This window comes from Pleurodeles waltl, chromosome 2_2 (genome assembly GCF_031143425.1).
Source record: "Pleurodeles waltl isolate 20211129_DDA chromosome 2_2, aPleWal1.hap1.20221129, whole genome shotgun sequence".
In the NCBI taxonomy this organism is placed as follows: domain Eukaryota; kingdom Metazoa; phylum Chordata; class Amphibia; order Caudata; family Salamandridae; genus Pleurodeles; species Pleurodeles waltl.
In genome coordinates this window covers 808,686,672-808,706,007 of record NC_090439.1, presented here as the reverse complement: position 1 = coordinate 808,706,007, position 19,336 = coordinate 808,686,672, and the positions used below count along the sequence as shown (strand labels likewise).

General features: G+C 45.3%; 1 protein-coding gene across 1 annotated transcript in view; it reads right to left on the bottom strand.

Moving 5' to 3' along the window:
* WWP1 (WW domain containing E3 ubiquitin protein ligase 1) overlaps positions 1-19,336 on the bottom strand; it is a 711,039-nt gene that overhangs the window by 164,909 nt on the left and 526,794 nt on the right. The window contains exon 20 of the mRNA XM_069220436.1: positions 4,866-4,986. Coding sequence (XP_069076537.1) covers positions 4,866-4,986 — 121 coding nt within the window. The remainder of the gene's footprint in view (positions 1-4,865; positions 4,987-19,336) is intronic.

Here is a 19,336-nt window from a genome sequence, read left to right as displayed (position 1 = left end):
TAGCATCACCGGGAAAATCAGAGTCAGGGCCGGTGCCGAAGAAGCTTGCCTGGATATGACTAGTGCCGGTCCAGAATAGGATTTTTGAGACCCATTTGGAGTCGAGGCTGAAGCCGCCAGCGTGGTAACAGATGTGGCCTCCTCTGACGTCGCGGGACCCAAAGGCGTGCCACAGGGGTCCGCCTGCTCAAATATGCAGATCTTGGGCTTGAAAATGACTTAATCTGAGCGGGTGTAGATCTGACTCCCAGACACAGGTGGGGTAGGGGGCATGGAGTCTAACTCGACAACGGCTCAACAGAACGGTGCAGGGAACACCAATGTTCCCAGTTTGTCTCAGTCGACGGACGAGGTGAAATCAAAATCCTCTTGGACTTCTTTTTGTGTCTCTTCCCAGAGTGTCTGGAGGACCTTGAAAAGGATGAAGAGGACTTGGGGCTCCTGGAGCAACCTACTTCTCAACCAGGACCAAGACTTCTGAGGAGACGCGCGTGCCAGTGTAGCCCACTGCCGGGCAGCAAGAAGCTTTAGGGACCACTTGCTCAAAGCCTTTGGAGCCATGGCCCAGCTGTCCAAGCACAACTTGGAGATGTGGTCACACTTGAGACACCAGAGGCAAACATAATGGGGTCTGTACATGGCACGGTGTCCGGCACCACACAGTTTGAACCCAACCTTCCTCAAAGACATCCATGACACACTTGAAGAAAAACTCAACAAAACATAAAAAAAAGGCCTGTCAAAAAGTGACAGAGGGGTAGCTCTCTTCTGGATCTCAACAATCAATCGGGAGGTTCTTGTAGAGAACAGGCTTGTCACCTCGGGGGGTCTCCAGGCGTCATGGTGGTGCTGAGAGTCTGGCCCGACGGTAGATGTCGGTGAAAGAGCCAGGTCTTGAGCTGCTTTCTGAAGTCCTCCAGCAAGGGGGAAGTGCACAGGTGAAGGTCTTTCCAGGACTTCTCTGCGAGGTAGGAGAAGGAGCGCCCTCCGAATCGTATGAGGCGGATGCAGAGGACATGAACCTGGGAGAGGGTGGCTGATCGGAGTTCCCTGGTCGGTAGGTGGCAGGTTAGGTGGCTTCTTAGATAGGTAGGTCCAATGTTGTAAGGACCTTGTAGACATGAGTGAGGAGCTTGAAGAGACATCTGTGCTTTACTTCAAGCCAGTGGAGGACCCTGAGGTGGGAAGTGATGCTTGTTCTTCTAGGGAGGTTGAGGATGAGTGTTACTGCAGTGTTTTGGATGGTCTAGAGAGCTCGTCTGTGGTTCCGGTGTAGAGTGCGTTACCATAGTCGAGGCGGCTAAAGATGAGGGCCTGGGTGACTGTTTTTTCTGGTGGAGAGGGGTATCCAATGGAAAATCTTGTTTAGCATGTGGAGGGTGTGGAAGCATAGAAAGGGGGCTGAATGCAGTAGGGAACCAGAGGGATGGTTTGTTTCCAAAGATGAGGCTCTCTGTTTCATCTGAGTTTAACTTGAGGCAGTTGGTCTTCATCCAGGCGGCGATGTCAGTGATGTTTTGAAAATTGGAGCGTGTAGAGGAGGTGTTGTCAGTGAGGGAAAGGACGAGCAGGGAGTCGTCATTGTAGGAGATGATGTTGAGTCCATGGGTACGTGTGACATCAGCTAAAGGCGTCATGTAGGTGTTGAAGAGGGTGGGGCTGAGGGAAGAGCCCTGGGAAACGCCACAGATAATGTCTTTGGGCGTGGAGACGTAGGGTGGGAGGCGGATCTTCTAAGGCTGGAGAGGAAGGAGTAGATCCAGTTGAGAGTTTTCTTCGATGCCAATGTTATGGATTCTGGTGATGAGAGTGAAGGGGGAGACTGTGTCGAAGGCTGCAGATAGGTCAAGGAGGATGAGGGCTGCTGTTCCAACAAGGTCAAGCTGATGTCGTCGGTTGCTGCGATCACAGTGGTCTTGGTGTTGTGGTTTCGTCAGAAGCCGGATTGGGATGGGTCGAGTAGGTTGTTGTGTTCATGGGAGTGCACGAGCTGGCGGTTGATGGTCTTTTCCAGGACTTTGGCGGGAAATGGGAAGAACGAGATGGGGCAGTAGTTTTTGAGCTCGCTGTGGTCCACTGAGGGCTTCTTCAGAAGGGGTTTGATCTCAGCGTGTTTCCAGGCGTTGGCAAAGGTGGTGATGGAGGTGTTTAGGACTTTTGGGAGGGGTGCTCTTATTATCTCCTTTCCTTGGCTATAAAAGTGTTGCAGGCAGGGGTTTGTAGGGAATCCGGAGTGGATGGACGACATGATAGGGATGGTGTCCTTGATGGAGAGCTGCTTTCATTCGTGATTCGGTGGGGAAGGGTGGCAGGGAGGTAGAGCAATGGGCTGGTGAATCGAAGTTGCTGTAGATGTCGGCGATTTTGTGATGGAAGCATTCCGATAGATTTTCCACAGAGGGCTTGGGAGGGGTGGCTTGTTTTCTCGGTAGCAGAGGGGCAGGAAAATTCTATGACTATGCTGACTGGTGTGCTAATGTGCGTGGAAAGAAAAACTGACGCCCCCACTCCTGGCTGGCGCCCATATAGATGAAGATTTCACTTCTGGTGCCAATGACAGCACGCGGAGCTGCATGGAGCCACCTGACGGCGCATGCAGGGGTACTGCTTGAACAAAAGTTTCTGTATCCAGTATGATGCCTGGGGGAAATCAACGGTAAGGAACTAGAAGTCTCTATCAGATGGAAGGAATACAGGATTCTGAATGCTGAAGATTCTCAAGAATGCTGTGGATTTTTTGCTGTTGATGGGGTTCTTCCTGCAGCTACTCTTTGGTCCACAGAGAATGTGAGATAGTCTTGGGCAAGGTCGATGCCCCTTGAAGTTCTCTCGGTCCTGGCAGACATCCAGTTGCCACCGGGCTATCAGTCACCCGACATCGCGGTCACAGCCAAATCCTTCTCTGGGTGATAACTTGTCTTTTAGGTGACCAAGCTACACTCCGAAGACTCTCCAGGGTCCAGTGGACTGAGGTGCAACTCTGAGTGTTGGTTCTGGTCTCTGGTGCTGCACGGCAGCAGTTGGTGGTGGTTGTGGTGGTCTGAGCATTCTGGGCTCCCAACTTGCCCCTGCAGGCTTCGTCAGCTGTTGTGGCCATGTACTGTGAACAGGAGGTCATCCAACAGACCCTGAGAGAACCTTCCTAGGGTTGGGCTCTGGACAGCAGTCCTCCATGAGCAGGACACAGTAGAGACAGTCCCTCTCCTTTGCAAGTCACCAGGTTCAGCATATGCGGTCCATGCTGGAGCCGCCTCTCTTTGCTGGTTCCACCATGCAGAAGGGAAATCTTTATTCAGTTCTTCTTCCAGTGCAGTCGAGATATGAGTTCTGGGTGCAAGGGGTGCCTTTATTATGCCCTAAAATTGGCACCATTGTAGACGTGGTCAGTAGCCAATGGGAAACTAAGTTCCCTTCCTCCTGGTGACCACTTCCTGGAAAGTGTGACATCTGACTAATCCCGGGATGCACCATTCTGTTCACTCTCAACATGGCATAACCCTTCCCTCATAGTCCAGAGCTCTCTAGCTCAAACAAGAGGTGTGGCTATCAAGGGAACTTACAAGACCACAAGAAACCAGTTTGGCAACTTGTTTCCCCTTCCCTGTCCCTACTGCCAGCATCTACCTAGACAACAATCCCCAGGTGTTATCCATTTGCCCTTCAAAGGCAGCTTGTCCTTTGAGGCTCACTTTTTGGGCCAACATCTGAGTGGCTTCCTGCCGGCATTTACAGTCTCCTTTCCCATTAATCGTTCGCACATCTTACCAGGAGGGCAGAAAGCTGTCTCGGGGATAGGCTCCCTTTACAACTGTTCAGGGCACAGGAGATTAAAGGCAACAAAGTGTTAACATTGTATAGTTGTACATAACCTTTTATATTCATTTCGACTACAGACTCTAGTTGGGCTCAATGTAACCAGTTGTTGAATACCTTGAAGTAACAACATTGGCCACACCATTCAGGAGTTAGCACAGTTGAGGGATCAGCGTGTAACCCTGTACTCGTCAATGGGGCGACAAGTTCTTGCAGAATAATATCACAATTTCATGTTTCTACCGTCAGAACACAAAAACATGTTCTTCCGTGAAATACGCGGCACCCTGCAACAGGCCTTGGTAGGCCTGCCATAAGGGTGTCTTAACCACATTGCAGGGGGAGGCTTGGCTTTGCCATGGTTTTAAATGGCGAAGTTGGGCTGGCTGTTTAAAACTGCTCTTCCACTCTGCAGTAGAGGACTTGGAGATTTGTTTTACCGGTTTCACAACCAGTGCTGCAACCACTGGGATGACCCTCTAATTTCCTTGGGACCATATACTAAGGGCTTACAAGTAAGTTAGCCTATACCAATCAGGTATAAGCTATTTATATATACAGGTTTTAGGGTATAGGACACTGGCACTGACGTTTGTTTAGAAGGCCTCAGACGAGGCACTTCTTTACATAATGCATCATGCCCTTGATGACAAAAGCATGGGCATTTTTAATAATGTAAATCTATAAGGTGTTAAAACATCTTAGAGAGACATTACACAGCAATGAATTCAAGTAAAAATTAAGATAATCCATGCAATTACATTCATGGACCTGAGTTTAAAGCTGTGATTCCTCAGTACTTATTCATTACAAACTTCAGAGAGGCTAAAACAAAAATCAAAATGCAAAGTGAAGTGCTTCTAGCTTATTCCAAGCAAGAACAATATTTGCCCCCTTTTAAAGGAACAGGTATAACAATTGAATGCATATTCTGTGCCTACCTTTTCAACTAAACACCTATTGGTAATTGAAAAGTGTATTGGACATGTTCATGAAATTGAAATACATCTACACTAAATAAAAATAAAAAGAAGGTTTAAAAAAACTCATACCTCCAATTCCTTTTCATCGAAGTATTGCAGCCACTGAAGAGGGACCACTTCATTAAAACCATCAAGAAATGCTTTGGTCTGCTCTTCTACTCCACGTGAAAACCTCCACTCTGCCATTAATCTAAAGAAAGATGTGAAATCTTTAATGTATATTTCAAGAGGACATCAGCATAAAGAGGTATTTTATTGCATCAAAAATGTTGCATTTTATTGTAACATTTCCATTCAATGTAGAGCAAAACGTTCACTGTATCTGGATACGCAGTACCCCCTAAAGCTTCTAAAAAGACATAACCTTGCTTGTATGCTTCTACCATAGCCAGTACACATTTAAGTCATCATCTTGAAAATCGAAACCGTGCCAGAGTTCAAGTTGAAAAACGTTTGCAACTAAATTTTGTATTAGGGTCATTGCTAGGATGTTGACCAATTGATCTTCAGTTGACCTCCTATGCTTTCTCCCAATCCCACAGAAGTAGCATCCGTCACAACCCAATTACTTCCAGGTGTCCACAGGGACTGTGTTTAACCCTCCTTTTAGATCCCTTGTAAAGGTAAACCCCACTTCCCAATTATTTTAGTTATGTTTCTGGGCACGTTATTTTAGCAACTGGGCCTGCTGCTTGTGGCCTTCAGCTTAGTAACATTTAATTCTGTTTGATTTTATTATTTCAGAATCGGACACATTTGTGGTGTTATTTTATTTTCTCCTTGTTTTTACTGAGTTTCCTGCCGGACTTTCTGCAAAAAGTGGGGCTTTGTCCGGGGGTGAAGGCACCTCCATTACCTGGAGTGCCCTGGGGCATTGTAACAGAAAGCCTGAGCCTTTAAGGCTCACCTCCAAGTGTTTCAGTTCCTGCAGTGGGGAGGAGTGAAGCACCTCCACCCGGTGCAGGGTTTGTTTCTGGCCACTCAGAGCACAAAGGCTTTCGCCCCATGGGTTCAGAAACGTCTCTTAGTGGCAGACTGGTACAGACTGGTCAGTCCTGCACTAAAGGATTGGATAAAATACAGGGGCATCTCTACGATGCCCTCTGTGTGCATTTTACAATAAATCCAACACTGGCATCAGTGTGGCTTTACTGTGCTGAGAAGTTTGATACTAAACTTCCCAGACTTCGGTGGAGCCATCATGGAGCTGTGGAGTTTGTGATAACAAACTCCCAGCCCATGTTTTTAATATGGCCACTTTGCACTTACAATGTCGAAGAATGGATTTAGACACTGTAGGGGCATGTTGCTCATGCAGCTATGCTCTCATGTGGGGTATAGTGCACCCTGGCTTAGGGATGCAAGGCCTGCTAGAGGGGTGACGTAGCTATGCCACAGGCAGTGGTTTGTGGGCATGCACCCTGAGAGGGGTGGCTAGTTGACTTTACCTTTTTCTCCCCACCAGGACACACAAGCTGCATTGGCAGTGTGCATGTGTTTGGCAATGGCTCCCTTAGGGTGGCACAACATATTCTGAAGCCCTTAGGGACCCTCCCTGGTACCTTTTACAAGGGACTTAGCTGTGGGCCAGAGGTGTGTCAATTGTGGAACAGTGGTTCGGATTTAGGGAAAAAACACAGGTGCTGGGGCCTGGTTAGCAGGATCCCAGCACACACTCAGACAAGTTAGCATCAGATAACAGGCAAAACGTGTGGGGGTAGGAAGGGGTGTACTGCAAACAAGGAGCCAGTTTCCAACAGCCTTATACTGCTTTTGTTGTTGTCTATTGAAACTATCAGATGTTAAACATGTTTCCCAATGATAATTACCTTGTGTTGTGAAAATTGTACAACCAAATACTAGTAAAGAAATTTATAAACAAAACATACAATATATGACATGATAATTGCACCATGAATCTGTATTTCTAAGACACTCATACTTGTGCTCCTACGGTGCCTTGGACGAAGTGATCTCGTCCAAGGCACCGGTTCCCGGGTGCCTTGGACAAGATCACCTCGTCCTGCACCCGGGAACTTGGGGGAGCGCAAGTGCTCCCCCCATGTGCTCCCCACCCACCCCCCCAAGGCAGGGATGGAAGGGGAAACCCTTCCCCTTCCACCCCCGCCTCCCCCCGTGACTTGAGCGCGCATCGCGCTTACAATCACAGAGGGCCTCCTCCCATCGTGCTGGAAGCTGAGCTTCCAACGCGATCGAAAGAGAAACGCAAAGCATTTCTCTTTCGATCACGTGGGGGAGGCCCAGAGAGGCTTCATAGGGAAGGAAAGGAATTCCCTTCCCTTTGAAGTCTCTCTGAGCGTTTCAAAAGCCGGATTGCAAAGCAATCCGGCTTTTAAAATGCCCACTAGACGCCAGGGATTTTGTTTGTTTCTTTGAAATTGGCATAAGGGAGCGACCCCTTGGGCAAGGGTCGCTCCCAGGGGGGGCATTTTTTTGGAAGGCCTTCTCTGCCCACCCTGGGGGCAGATCAGCCTATTAGGCCGATCTGCCCCCAGGGGGGGCAGAAACCTCTAGGCACCAGGGATCATTTTTTTTGTTTGTTTTGTCTTTTTGGAGGTGGGGAGCGACCCCTTAGGCAAGGTTCGCTCCCCTAGGCGGCAAATTATATTTAGGTCATTTCTGAACGGCCTATTGTTATTAAAAATTTATTTTAGGACATTTCTGCCCCCCCACCACCCCCTGGGCCCGGCTGAGCTAGAGGCCAAAATCCACAGATAGGCACTTTGCAAAAAACACCTCTGTTTTCTGTGAAAAAATGTGATGTGTCCAAGTTGTGTTTTGGGCCAGTTCCTTTCGTGGGCGCTAGGCCTACCCACACAAGTGAGGTACCATTTTTATCAGGAGACTTGGGGGAACGCTGGGTGGAAGGACATTTGTGGCTCCTCTCAGATTCCAGAACTTTCTGTCAATGAAATGAGAGGAAAAAGTGTTTTTTTGCCAAATTTTGTGGTTTGCAAAGGATTCTGGGTAACAGAACCTGGTCAGAGCCCCACAAGTCACCCCACCTTGGATTCCCCTAGGTCTCTAGTTTAAAAAAATGCCCAGGTTTGGTAGGTTTCCCTAGGTGCCGGCTGAGCTAGAGGCCAAAATCTACAGGTAGGCACTTTGCAAAAAACACCTCTGTTTTCTTTCAAAAAATGTGATGTGTCCACGTTGTGTTTTGGGGCATTTCCTGTCACGGGCGCTAGGCCTACCCACACAACTGAGGTATCATTTTTATCGGGAGACTTGGGGGAACATAGAATAGCAAAACAAGTGTTATTGCCCCTTGTCTTTCTCTACATTTTTTCCATCCAAATATAAGAGAGTGTGTAAAAAAGACGTCCATTTGAGAAATGCCCTGTAATTCACATGCTAGTATGGTCACCCCGGAATTCAGAGATGTGCAAATAACCACTGCTCCTCAACACCTTATCTTGTGCCCATTTTGGAAATACAAAGGTTTTCTTGATAGCTATTTTTCACTCTTTATATTTCAGCAAATTAATTGCTGTATACCCGGTATAGAATGAAAACCCACTGCAGGGTGCAGCTCATTTATTGGCTCTGGGTACCTAGGGTACTTGATGAACCTACAAGCCCTATATATCCCCTCAACCAGAAGAGTCCAGCAGACATAACAGTATATTGCTTTCAAAAAACTGACATTGCAGGAAAAAGTTAACATAGAGGAAAAATTGCTGTTTTTTTCACCTCAATTTCAATATTTTTCTTTTTCAGTTGTTATTTTCTCTAGGAAACCCTTGCACACAAATTACCCCTTGCTGAATTCTGAATTTTGTCTACTTTTCAGAAATGTTTAAGTTTCTGGGATCCAGCATTGGTTTCACGCCCATTTCGGTCACTGACTGGAAGGAGGCTAAAAGCACAAAAAATCGTAAAAATGGGGTATGTCCCAGTAAAATGGCAAATCTGTGTTGAAAAATTGGGTTTTCGGATTCATGTCAGCCTGTTCCTGAAAGCTGGGAAGCTGATGATTTTAGCACCGCAAGCCCTTTGTTGATGCCATTTTCAGGGGAAAAAACACAAGCCTTCTTCTGCAGCCACTTTTTCCCATTTTTTGAAAAAAAAAACCGAAATTTTTACTGTATTTTGGCTAATTTCTTGGCCTCCTTCAGGGGAACCCACAAAGTCTGGGTACCCCTAGAATCCCTAGGATGTTGGGTAAAAAGGACGCGAATTTGGCTTGGCTAGCTTATGTGGACAAAAAGTTATGAGGGCCTAAGCGCGAACTGCCCCAAATAGCCAAAAAAAGGCTCGGCACAGGAAGGGAAAAGGCCTGCCAGCGAAGGGGTTAAACAATGGTTATGTAAACAACTGCATATCTAATTCTGAAAACCAATAAAAAAGATTTTTGAAAAACACTAAATATAGAGCCAAAATCGGTCAGTAATGCCATTCCCCTCAGCAGAGTAGTATCACAGACCCACAAGTACAATAGGATGTTGTCCACACACATGGACACAATGTGGGTCCCGTGGGTTAACTGGAACCCCCACTCCTTTTGGTTACTTTGGAACAAGCAGGCCAGAGGCTCCTCTGCCAAGGAAATGAGCAGGGGTGATAATGGGCACCCCTACCTGGTGCCACATCTGATGGATCATTGCTGAGACACTGTATGCCCTGTATGAACCGTAGCTGATGGTGAGGGGTATAGTAATTTATTCCACCAAATGATCTTAGGGCCGAACCCTAATGTCTTAAGGACAACAAACGAATAGGGCCACAAAATGGTGTCGAATGTTTTTTCGATATCCAGCGACAGAATGACCAGTCACAACAACCAGAGACAATCCCCTGTAGAGATGTAAAAGTATTAAATTGAGATATTTATTACCTATTATGTTTAGATTCTAGACTGTGACATGATGTATCAGTATCCTACAGTGCAATGATGAAGGTTGCTCGAGTATTTTGTGAATATTAGGAGGTGCAAGTCCACTGAAACGAGTGTTGGCCTCAATGAGAATTAATCGCTATTTGGAGGAATTCTGAAAATTTGATAGTTACATCAAGTGGAGACCAGATAAGATTTATATACAACAACCCTTTACATCTTTCAAGACATTTCCTATATCGTGCAGAGATTTATTCTGAACATTAATTTCTCTATGTATTGGAAACAAATTATCAGAGAAATTGTTTGATGAGAAAAAGGACTGCATGTTGAGTTGCATAATATATGATTGTATATATTTATGATTTTGATTATGGTAGATGGACATTTCTGTTTTTATGTATTTTTATGTATGGATGTCAGTATTTGTTAGTCCGGCGTTTTTGATTTTGTCTTTAGTTTTGGTTTTATAGGTTTGTCTGTGTTGTGTTGCAGCTTTATGTGTCATTATATATTGTATATAAGTTGAATTATAGATTTTTGTGTTTTGTCTTTGGGGGGGAATTGTTTCATAATAGATCTGTTGATTAATTTCATTTACATACATTTGTGTACTAATAAAACCACTGTGTGTTTAATACGGTGTTATACCAGATTAATCAATTTGTAAGATATTGATGGGAGAGTGATGTGTGTTTTACTTCTACAACAACCAGACACACCTGACCCATCACAAGAAACAACCTCCTTAAATGGATGAAACTATTGCACCCTAGCATAAAGCTGCTTTGGTTCCCATGTACCAAAGTCGGTACAAAATGTATTCTAGTGGCCAACAATTTACCCAGAATTTTACCATGTGTATTAATTAATGACAATGGTCGGTAGGCCCTCCCATCTGGGAGATCCCTTGCTTGCTTATGCCGCACAACAATCACAACCTGCTTTGCAGAGTCAGGCGGAATCCCTTTGTCAAATGCTGAAATGTACATCTCTAACAATCGTGGGGGCAATTGCATCTTATTTGCAGTATAAAACCCAGAGGACGGGCAATACGACCCAGATAACTTTATTGTTGGGGGCTGTGCGATCATTGCCACAAAGGAAACGGAGGCCTCCAACACTGTCACCTGTTCCGGAGAAGGGCAAACAAGCGCGAGCTGTTCAAGGAACTGGGGTATATAATAGTATATTTCTTCCCCGTGCGGGGCATAAAGATCCTCGTAATTGTGGGCAAATGCTGCACTGATGCCATATGGGCACGGATTGTGCATGTATGGTGATCTGGAAATCTCAGATTTCAGCAACCTGGAGTTGTTCGGCTCTTTCAGCCTCATCATGTTTTCCAACATATTCCTGGTATTTAACATGATGCAATCGAATATACTGTTCATCATAACACCACCTGATTTCTCACAACCTAGGAAGAAGACTGGCGTCTATGGCCACTGACATCTCAGCCACACATTTTCTACGGTTTCTAATAACCAAATCGTTTCTTAGCACTAACCCCATACGTAGTCTGAATACATTGTCCCCAAACCACCACTTTGAAGGCTCTCCGTTCTGTCCCCTCGAGCTTTGTGGAGCCACTGGATTAGCAAAATAGCCTTCAATGTGTTCCCTTATCATTGTATGGAAGTGTGCATCACCGAACGCTTCAACAGAGATCCTCCAAGTAGGGATCTGAGAGCGAGGTCTGCCCCATACCAGTGATAACAAAAGTGGGCTACAATCCAATACCACCCATCCCAGATATTCTGCTACATCTATCAGCATAACAGTGTCCCCATCTCTCAAAAACAAGTACAGTCTGGTATGTACGGTATCTACTGGTGAGTAAAGGGAGATCTCTTTACTATGTGGGTAAAGTCCCCTCCAAACATTCAAAAACTGCTGATGCTCCAACCAGGCCAAGAATGTAATGGTGGGAGAAATGGCCTGGGAACCTAGCAATGTATGGTCATAACTGTCTCTCTCTTAATCATATACCATATTAAAGGTAATGCTGACCTTTAACTATGAATCGTAAATACCTCCGATAGCAAGCATGCATGGATAGGTAGAAGAAATAATTGATGTACTGAGGAATAGCTAGTAAAATTTCCGTTCTAAAGCTCTGCGTTTCGATTAATTTTTTGGGAGCCCTTAGGTCTAGTGAAGAGTGCAACTCTACTGATTTGTTTCGTGATGAGGAAGAAACCTGGGCAAAATTCCTGATTCTGCTGGGCTTCTGAAACACACAACTGCGTTTCTGAGGAAGAGCTTTCGGATTTATTTTTCTACTGCCTCCTAATGAAGATGGTTTTCTGACTCAGAGTCTGGGTAGGTGGTTTAGAAACACCTTAATTATCTTTGGTAACAGTTTTTTCAGGTTGATACAGTATGCATCTGCAGATTCCTCGACTTTTTAATACCCCCCATGTGCCAGCTTCGACCAGAAACTTTGATAGTCGTACCAAGTTGGTAAGGGGTGCAGTCTCCGTCAAGGCTTTGAATATGTCACTGGATTAAAAAAGCATCCACATCTGCGTAATGGCATCAGTTTTTATTTACTTTTAAAGGTGACTTTAAGACAAAAAGATGGAACTAGCATCAAAGATTAGAAGTGCAGGTTTCATTGCAGTAAAAATGCATATGAACATATAAATGGATAACCAAGATTGTTGGTAATCGTCAGACCTGCAACAGGGGACGTTGGGGTGGGGGGAGGGGTAAGCTAACCGACCAAGCAGGCATAGGACTTAAAGGACTGGAAGCTCAATTCTGAAGCATCAGAACCATAGCCTCTATATCTTGAACCCCCTGAGAAGGAAGGCTCGATTCTACAGAGTGTCTAGTATTGCCCCTATGAACAGGATAAGTGGAGAGGGCACCAACTGAGATTTGGGCTTGTTCGTTGAAAAGCCCAGGTCTAACAACAAATGTATTGTTGCCTGCAAGTGGCGAGACATCGCTGGTAAACTGGCTTTGATAAGCCAATCAATCAAGGTGAGGGAATACTGAGTTTCCTGACCTTCTGAGATGACCTGGTACCACTGCCAACAACTTTGTGAAGACTCGAGGAGCGGAAGTGAGGCCAAACGGGAGGTTGATGGATGCTGAGATCCTACCAAGAAGCGAAGGTACTTCCTCTGTGACTTCAAAATGGGAACAGGAAAATAGGCATCCTGTAGGTTGAGTGACATCATCCAATCTTCTGCTTCTAGCACAAGGAGAACTTGATAAAGAAAGATTATTTCGAACTTTTTCTATTTTAGGAACCTGTTGAAAGGTTTAGGATCGGATGTAAACCTTTGCACTCTTTGGTAATCAGGAAATACAGAGAACAGTATCCTTAACCTCATTCCTGCTTTGGAACCAATGTCCCTGTACCCATTAGGAGTAGGGACTGGACCTTCTGTTGGAGGAGCTGTAGATGTTCTTGAGGAAGTGGATGTGGCTAGGGAGGAGGGGATTGTTGCAAGGGTAGGGCTTATCCCTTTTTAATAATCTATAATACCCAGAGGTATGATGTTATGGACCTCCATTGTAGGGAAAGTAGGCTACCCATCCTCCCATCAGTAAATTGTGTTCCAAGAATGGAAAACTAGGGCTGCTTTCCTGCTCTGGTTGAGGAAGAGATTGGGGGGGGGGGGAAGAGGGGGAGTGGCAAGGCTCTTTGTCATCCTGTAACGTTTATGGAGGCGGTTTGACAGCTTTTGTTGCGCATAAAATTGTTGGCGTTCTCAAAATGAAAGAACCTTTCCAAAGCCTCCAAATCTTTTAAAAATGTCTATAGTCTTAAGGCTGTGACTCTAGGCCAAGTGAGTAGGCTGTGCCTTTACTGTTCTTGAATCACTCTAGCGCGGAATCAGCTTTGCCCAAAACAGGTGTGACCCATCACATTTTAAGTCCATGAGTATATTATGGAGATCAGGTAAAAACAGTTTCTGAGACAAGCATGACAGAGGAACGAATCTAAAGTGCCCATAGATCTTGCTACAAAGTCAGCTGTATCAAGTCTGGCTTGAATGACTTGATAAGCTGTCCATCATTAAGAAGCTCTGTAAAGTGAGCTTGTATGTCTGTCTGCAGTTTTGGGGTGACCTCATGTCCTAGGACAAAGGTACAATGTGTTGATTTTTCGACCAATATTCCTAGAAGAGAGAATCTTTTTCCACAGACAGTTTCATCTTTTTAGACTCTGTCCGAAGGTGTGGCTGGAAAAGAGCCTGGGTGAATTATGGTGCGCAAGAGGGTTTTACTACTAAACGTTATGGAGAAGGATTAGTGGCTAGAAACAGTGGGTCTCCCAGTGCTGGCTTATTGCACCTTGCTATTGTTCTACAGACCCCATTGGGTGATGACGGCTTTTCTTAAATGGCTAGGATGGGTTTAGTTAAAGCTTCATTAAAGTGAAGGAGTGGTTTAGAGGTTTGTGAAGTGGAGTATGGGACCTCAGTGACTACGTTAGATTTTACTTTGGTAAATGTAATAGGTAAATCTAACATCCATGCTGCCTTGTACATCATTGAATGGTACTAAGTCACCTCTGTAGATGGAGTGCCAGCGGGGGTTGGTAGCTCCTACCCAAGGGATGTCTCTAGAGCACTAGCCTCTCTCAATCCTTCAAAGTCAGGGTCTAAAGCAAATTGTCCACCAGTATCTCCTTCCTGTTTCTGAGAATGATCATATATGAAGATAAACCACTGTTGTTCTGCCAGCTGTCTAAGATTATGCTGTGCTAGGCTGGTGTAAATACACAAACTTGCCCCCCTATCGTTATGGATGCTAAAAGGGACTGGCATGCCAAATAATCAAATTCAACAGGACTGATGTTAGCCTCTGGTGGAAGTCCTTTCTTATGTTGCCTGTTTGGAGGGTGATCATATTTCCTGTACTGACCATAGGAGTGGCCTTGTTAGTAGTAATCTTGATTGTACTGGTGAGAATTAGTCACCTGGTATCAGATTATTTGCCCCCAAAACTAGCTTCTAAATTTATATATTTTATCATCTCTGAAAAGTGCTCAAGGATCAGTCTTTGTCTATAATCTGATTGAATTTCATTTAAACACTAACTACATGCTTGCCAAACAGGTTCTCGTTATCAAATATTATGTCCAACACTGTGGATTGCACTTCCAGTCTGAAGGAAGTGCTATGGAGTAATCTGTATTGTTTTAGGAGTGCAGCTGGGGACATCTGACAGAAAGCATTGTTGGAGGAGTCCAGCGAGGAATAGATGAGAGCATCCGACATAAAACTACTACTTCAAAACGGCTTTTGCCCACACCCAGCATTGCTCAGTCAGTTTATCTAGGACCTGAGATCTCATCCGCAACTGCCTATCGCAGTGACAACATGGCAGGGATGTTGAACATTTTGGCTGATGCTGCTACAAAGACCCCGGCACGCTTGCAAAAAGAATGCATCTAGGTGGCCAGTAAACATGTGTAAGGAAATGCCTCCTTGGCATGGTTACCCCCTGACTTTTTGCCTTTTGCTGATGCCAGTTATGGTTGAAAGTATGCTGGGACCCTGCTAACCAGGCCCCAGCACCAGTGTTCTTTCCCCAAACTGTACCTTGCTTCCACAATTGGCACAACCCTGGAACACAGATAAGTCCCTTGTAGATGGTACCCCTGGTTCCAAGAGCCCTGATTCCAGGGAAGGTCTCTAAGGGCTGCAGCATGTCTTATGCCACCCTGAGGACCCCTCACTCAGCACATGTACACTGCCTCACAGCTTGTGTGTGCTGGTGGGGAGAAAATGACTAAGTTGACATGGCACACCCCTCAGCATGCCATGCCAACCTCACACTGCCTGTGGCATAGGTAAGTCACCCTTCTAGCAGGCCTTACAGCCCTAAGGCAGGGTGCACTATACCACAGGTGAGGGCATATGTGCATGAGCACTATGCCCCTACAGTGTCTAAGCAAAACCTAATGCATTGTGAGTGCAGGGTAGCCATAAAGAGTATATGGTCTGGGAGTTTGTCAAACACCAACTCCACAGTTCCATAATGGCTACACTGAAATCTGGGAAGTTTGGTATCAAACTTCTCAGCACAATAAATGCACACTGATGCCAGTGTGCAATTTATTGTAACATACACCCAGAGGGCATCTTAGAGATGCCCCCTGAATACCAGTCCGACACCTAGTGCTAGGCTGACCAGTTTCTGCCAGCCTGCCACAACCAGACAACTCTGTGGCCAGGAACAAAGCCTGTTCTGGGTGGAGGTGCTTCTCACCTCCCCCTGCAGGAACTGTATCACCTGGCGTTAAGCCTCAAAGGCTCATGACTTTTGTTACAGCACAACAGGGCATCCCAGCTAGTGGAGATGCTTGACCCTCCGGCCAATGCCCCCACTTTTGGCGGCAAGACTGGAGGAGATAATGAGAAAAACAAGGAGGAGTCACCCACCAGGAGTGTCCTGAGCTGAGGTGACCCCTGCCTTTAGAAATCCTCCATTTTGAGATTGAAGGATTCCCCCAATAGGATTAGGGATGTGCCCCCCTCCCCTCGGGGAGGAGGCACAAAGAGGGTGTAGCCAACCTCCAGGACAGTAGCCATTGGCTACTGGCCCCCAGACCTAAACACACCCCTAAATATAGTATTTAGGAGCACCCCAGAACCCAGGAAAGCAGATTCCTGAAACAAGGAGGACTGCTGATCTGAAAGCCCTGCAGAGACGACAGAGACAACTGCTTTGGCCCCAGCCCTACTGGCCTGTCTCCTGACTTGAAGAAAACTGCAACAGCGACGCATCCGACAGGGACCAGCGACCTCTGAACCCTCAGAGGACTGCCCTGAACCAAAGGACCAAGAAACTCATGTGAACAGCGGCTCTGTTCAAATCCAACAACAACTTTGCAACTTTCAAAGACTTCACTCTTCCTGCTGGAAGCGTGAGACTTCACCCTCTGCACCTGAAGACAATGGCTCAAGCTCATGAAAACCAACACTACAAGGAGGACTTCCAGGCGACTGGGACCTCGTGAGTAGTCCGAGGCGACCCCCCGGACCCCTACAGTGACGCATGCAGAGAGAATCCAGAGGCTCCCCATGACCGCGACTGCCTGTAACAAGGAGCCCAACGCCTGGACCAAGCACTGCACCCGCAGCCCCCAGAACCAGAAGGAACCAAGCAGCAGTGCAGGAGTGACCATCAGGTGACCCTCTGCCCAGCCCAGTCGGTGGCTGGCCCGAGAAGCCCCACTGTGCCCTGCCTGCACCGCTAGAGTGACCCCCGGGGTCCCTCCATTGACTCCTATTCAAAACCCGACACCTGCTTTACACACTGCACCCGGCTGCCCCTGTGCCGCTGACGGTGTGTTTTGTGTGCCTACTTGTGTCACTCCAGTGCTCTACAAAACCCCCCTGGTCTGCCCTCTGAGGACGCGGGTACTTACCTGCTGGCAGACTGGGACCGGAGCACCCCTGTTCTGTAGAGTTTTGCACCGTGTCCACTTTTAAAATAGCTTGCCATTTTAATTAAACTGTGTATGCTATTGCTCTAATTCAAAGTTCCTAACTTACACCTGTGTGGAGTACCTTCCATTTTATGTATTTACTTCAAATCTTGAACTTGCGGATCTAAAAATAAATTAAGAAAATATATTTTTCTATATAAAAAACTATTGGCCTGGAGTTAAGGCTTTGAGAATGTGTTCCTCATTTATTGCCTGTGTGTGTGTACAACAAATGCTTAACACTACCCTCTGATAAGCCTACTGCTCGACCACACTACCACAAAATAGAGCATTAGAATTATCTAATTTTGCCACTATCTTACCTCTAAGGAGAACCCTTGGACTCTGTGCACACTATCTCTCACTTTGAGATAGTATATACAGAGCCAACTTCCTACAACATGGTCTTGGCTTTGTTGGGAATTTGACTTTAAGGTCTGGCCTCTTTCACAAGTTTAACTTTCTCTGCATTTGTGTGGTTCATAAGTGTTGCCATGTTAATGGCTAATCTAACACAATGTTGCCGACATATGAGAACTGAGTAGCTACTGATGAGATGGACTTTTGCGGCTTCTGAGCGTGTGCAGCCTTTAATGTCCAACTTTAATGCATGCATTTGTCATCACCTTCTGTTGTTGGACAATCAGGCTATCCTTTGCCTTGTATTCCTCTGGAGGGAGCCGCATTTATTTATACAGATTTCCCAACATTTGATGAGCATGTCTGCAAATAAAACATTTGAATTGACAATATGACGTGATCATCTGTCCCACCCCCTTGTTCTGCTTTCTACTTAACTATGTTGACATTTGCAACTATTACCAAATCTCATTTGGCATGTCCCTGAAAACAGACTTTTCTTTTGTTAGCTGAATTGTCTGGACTTATGTTAATATTCTTCTTTATCCACAGTTATGTAGAGGAATGTTACCTCTGTTGAGCTGCAAGCATATTGTATCATTTCCTCAGCTGGGGGAGGTACTCGAGTGAGAAGAAGGTTGGAGTGATCTCCCAGACCAGAAACCTCTCTACAATTCTATCACTAGTGTTTCGAAGAGCTTTGGACTAAACCTGCTATTTATCAATAGTAAGCTTTATTTTCCCCAACATCTGATGATTCCATACTTTGCCACGAGATAAACAGTTTTTTCCTGTTGAAACCTAGGTAATAGCAATTGAAAATGGAACCATTAGACATGCTTTTTTAAGGTTCATATTCAAAATCAATGTCTAGTTTTCTGGGATCGGAAGTCTTCTCGACTCAAGTTTGCAATTATTCATTTGATTCTATAGGTGCCACATACACTTTATGACTCAAGGTATATTGCCCTGATCATCAGAGTGAGAGTTTTTGATTCTTTTTGTTTTATTTTCTAAGGTATGCCAACTCAACACTTCTTTAATCCAACCACATCTCTGGAGGTTTTGTAGGTTTAGACTTTTGCTTTTGAATAGCCAGATAAATTTAGTGAGGGCTGGGTGAGAAAAAAAACAGCTTTCTAAAACGATAGTGAAATAACAGGAATAAGTACACTTTTTGGTGTAGATATACTCACTAAGATAGCTGAAGACTTTGCCTTCTTGACATATGAAAGTTTGGCAGTGTCGGCTCTACTAAGGTTATAAACCTCACCTCTATCACAACTCCACAGATTAAAATATCCAGGGTTACTAATTTGGAAGACAACCTTGGGTGAAGTCTATAGCACTGTGAAATGAATACATGCTGCAAACCTGGGATCCACAAAATAAATGAACACACTGATGCACCAGCACTTCAAATGCACAGTTCATACTTAGACCTACAGAGCTCAATCTGCATCTTCATATTTAAAATTGTCAAATAGTAGACCACCTTAAGGCCGGACATTATTTTGGTGAATGTTTTTATCATAGACATCTCTGTACCTGTGTTTACTGTTATAACGATTGGCGGAAAAGTCAAGACTCGGACTTACAGGCTTTTTCCCTGTTGCTAGGACATCTAATCACTGAAGGACTGCATGCATTATTTGAGACTGAAAAACAACATGGGCCACTTTTATAAAATCGGTTCCTATTAGATATGTGCAAATGGAAACAAGCCACAAACAAGCCACATAAATTGGTCAAACCTGCCTAATAATTGCGTATTTTACTGACATATAATTCCAGTGGCCCAACAGTTAATTAGTGCACTTCCAGTCACCTTCTTCCTTTATCTTAAAACATATACATTTATCA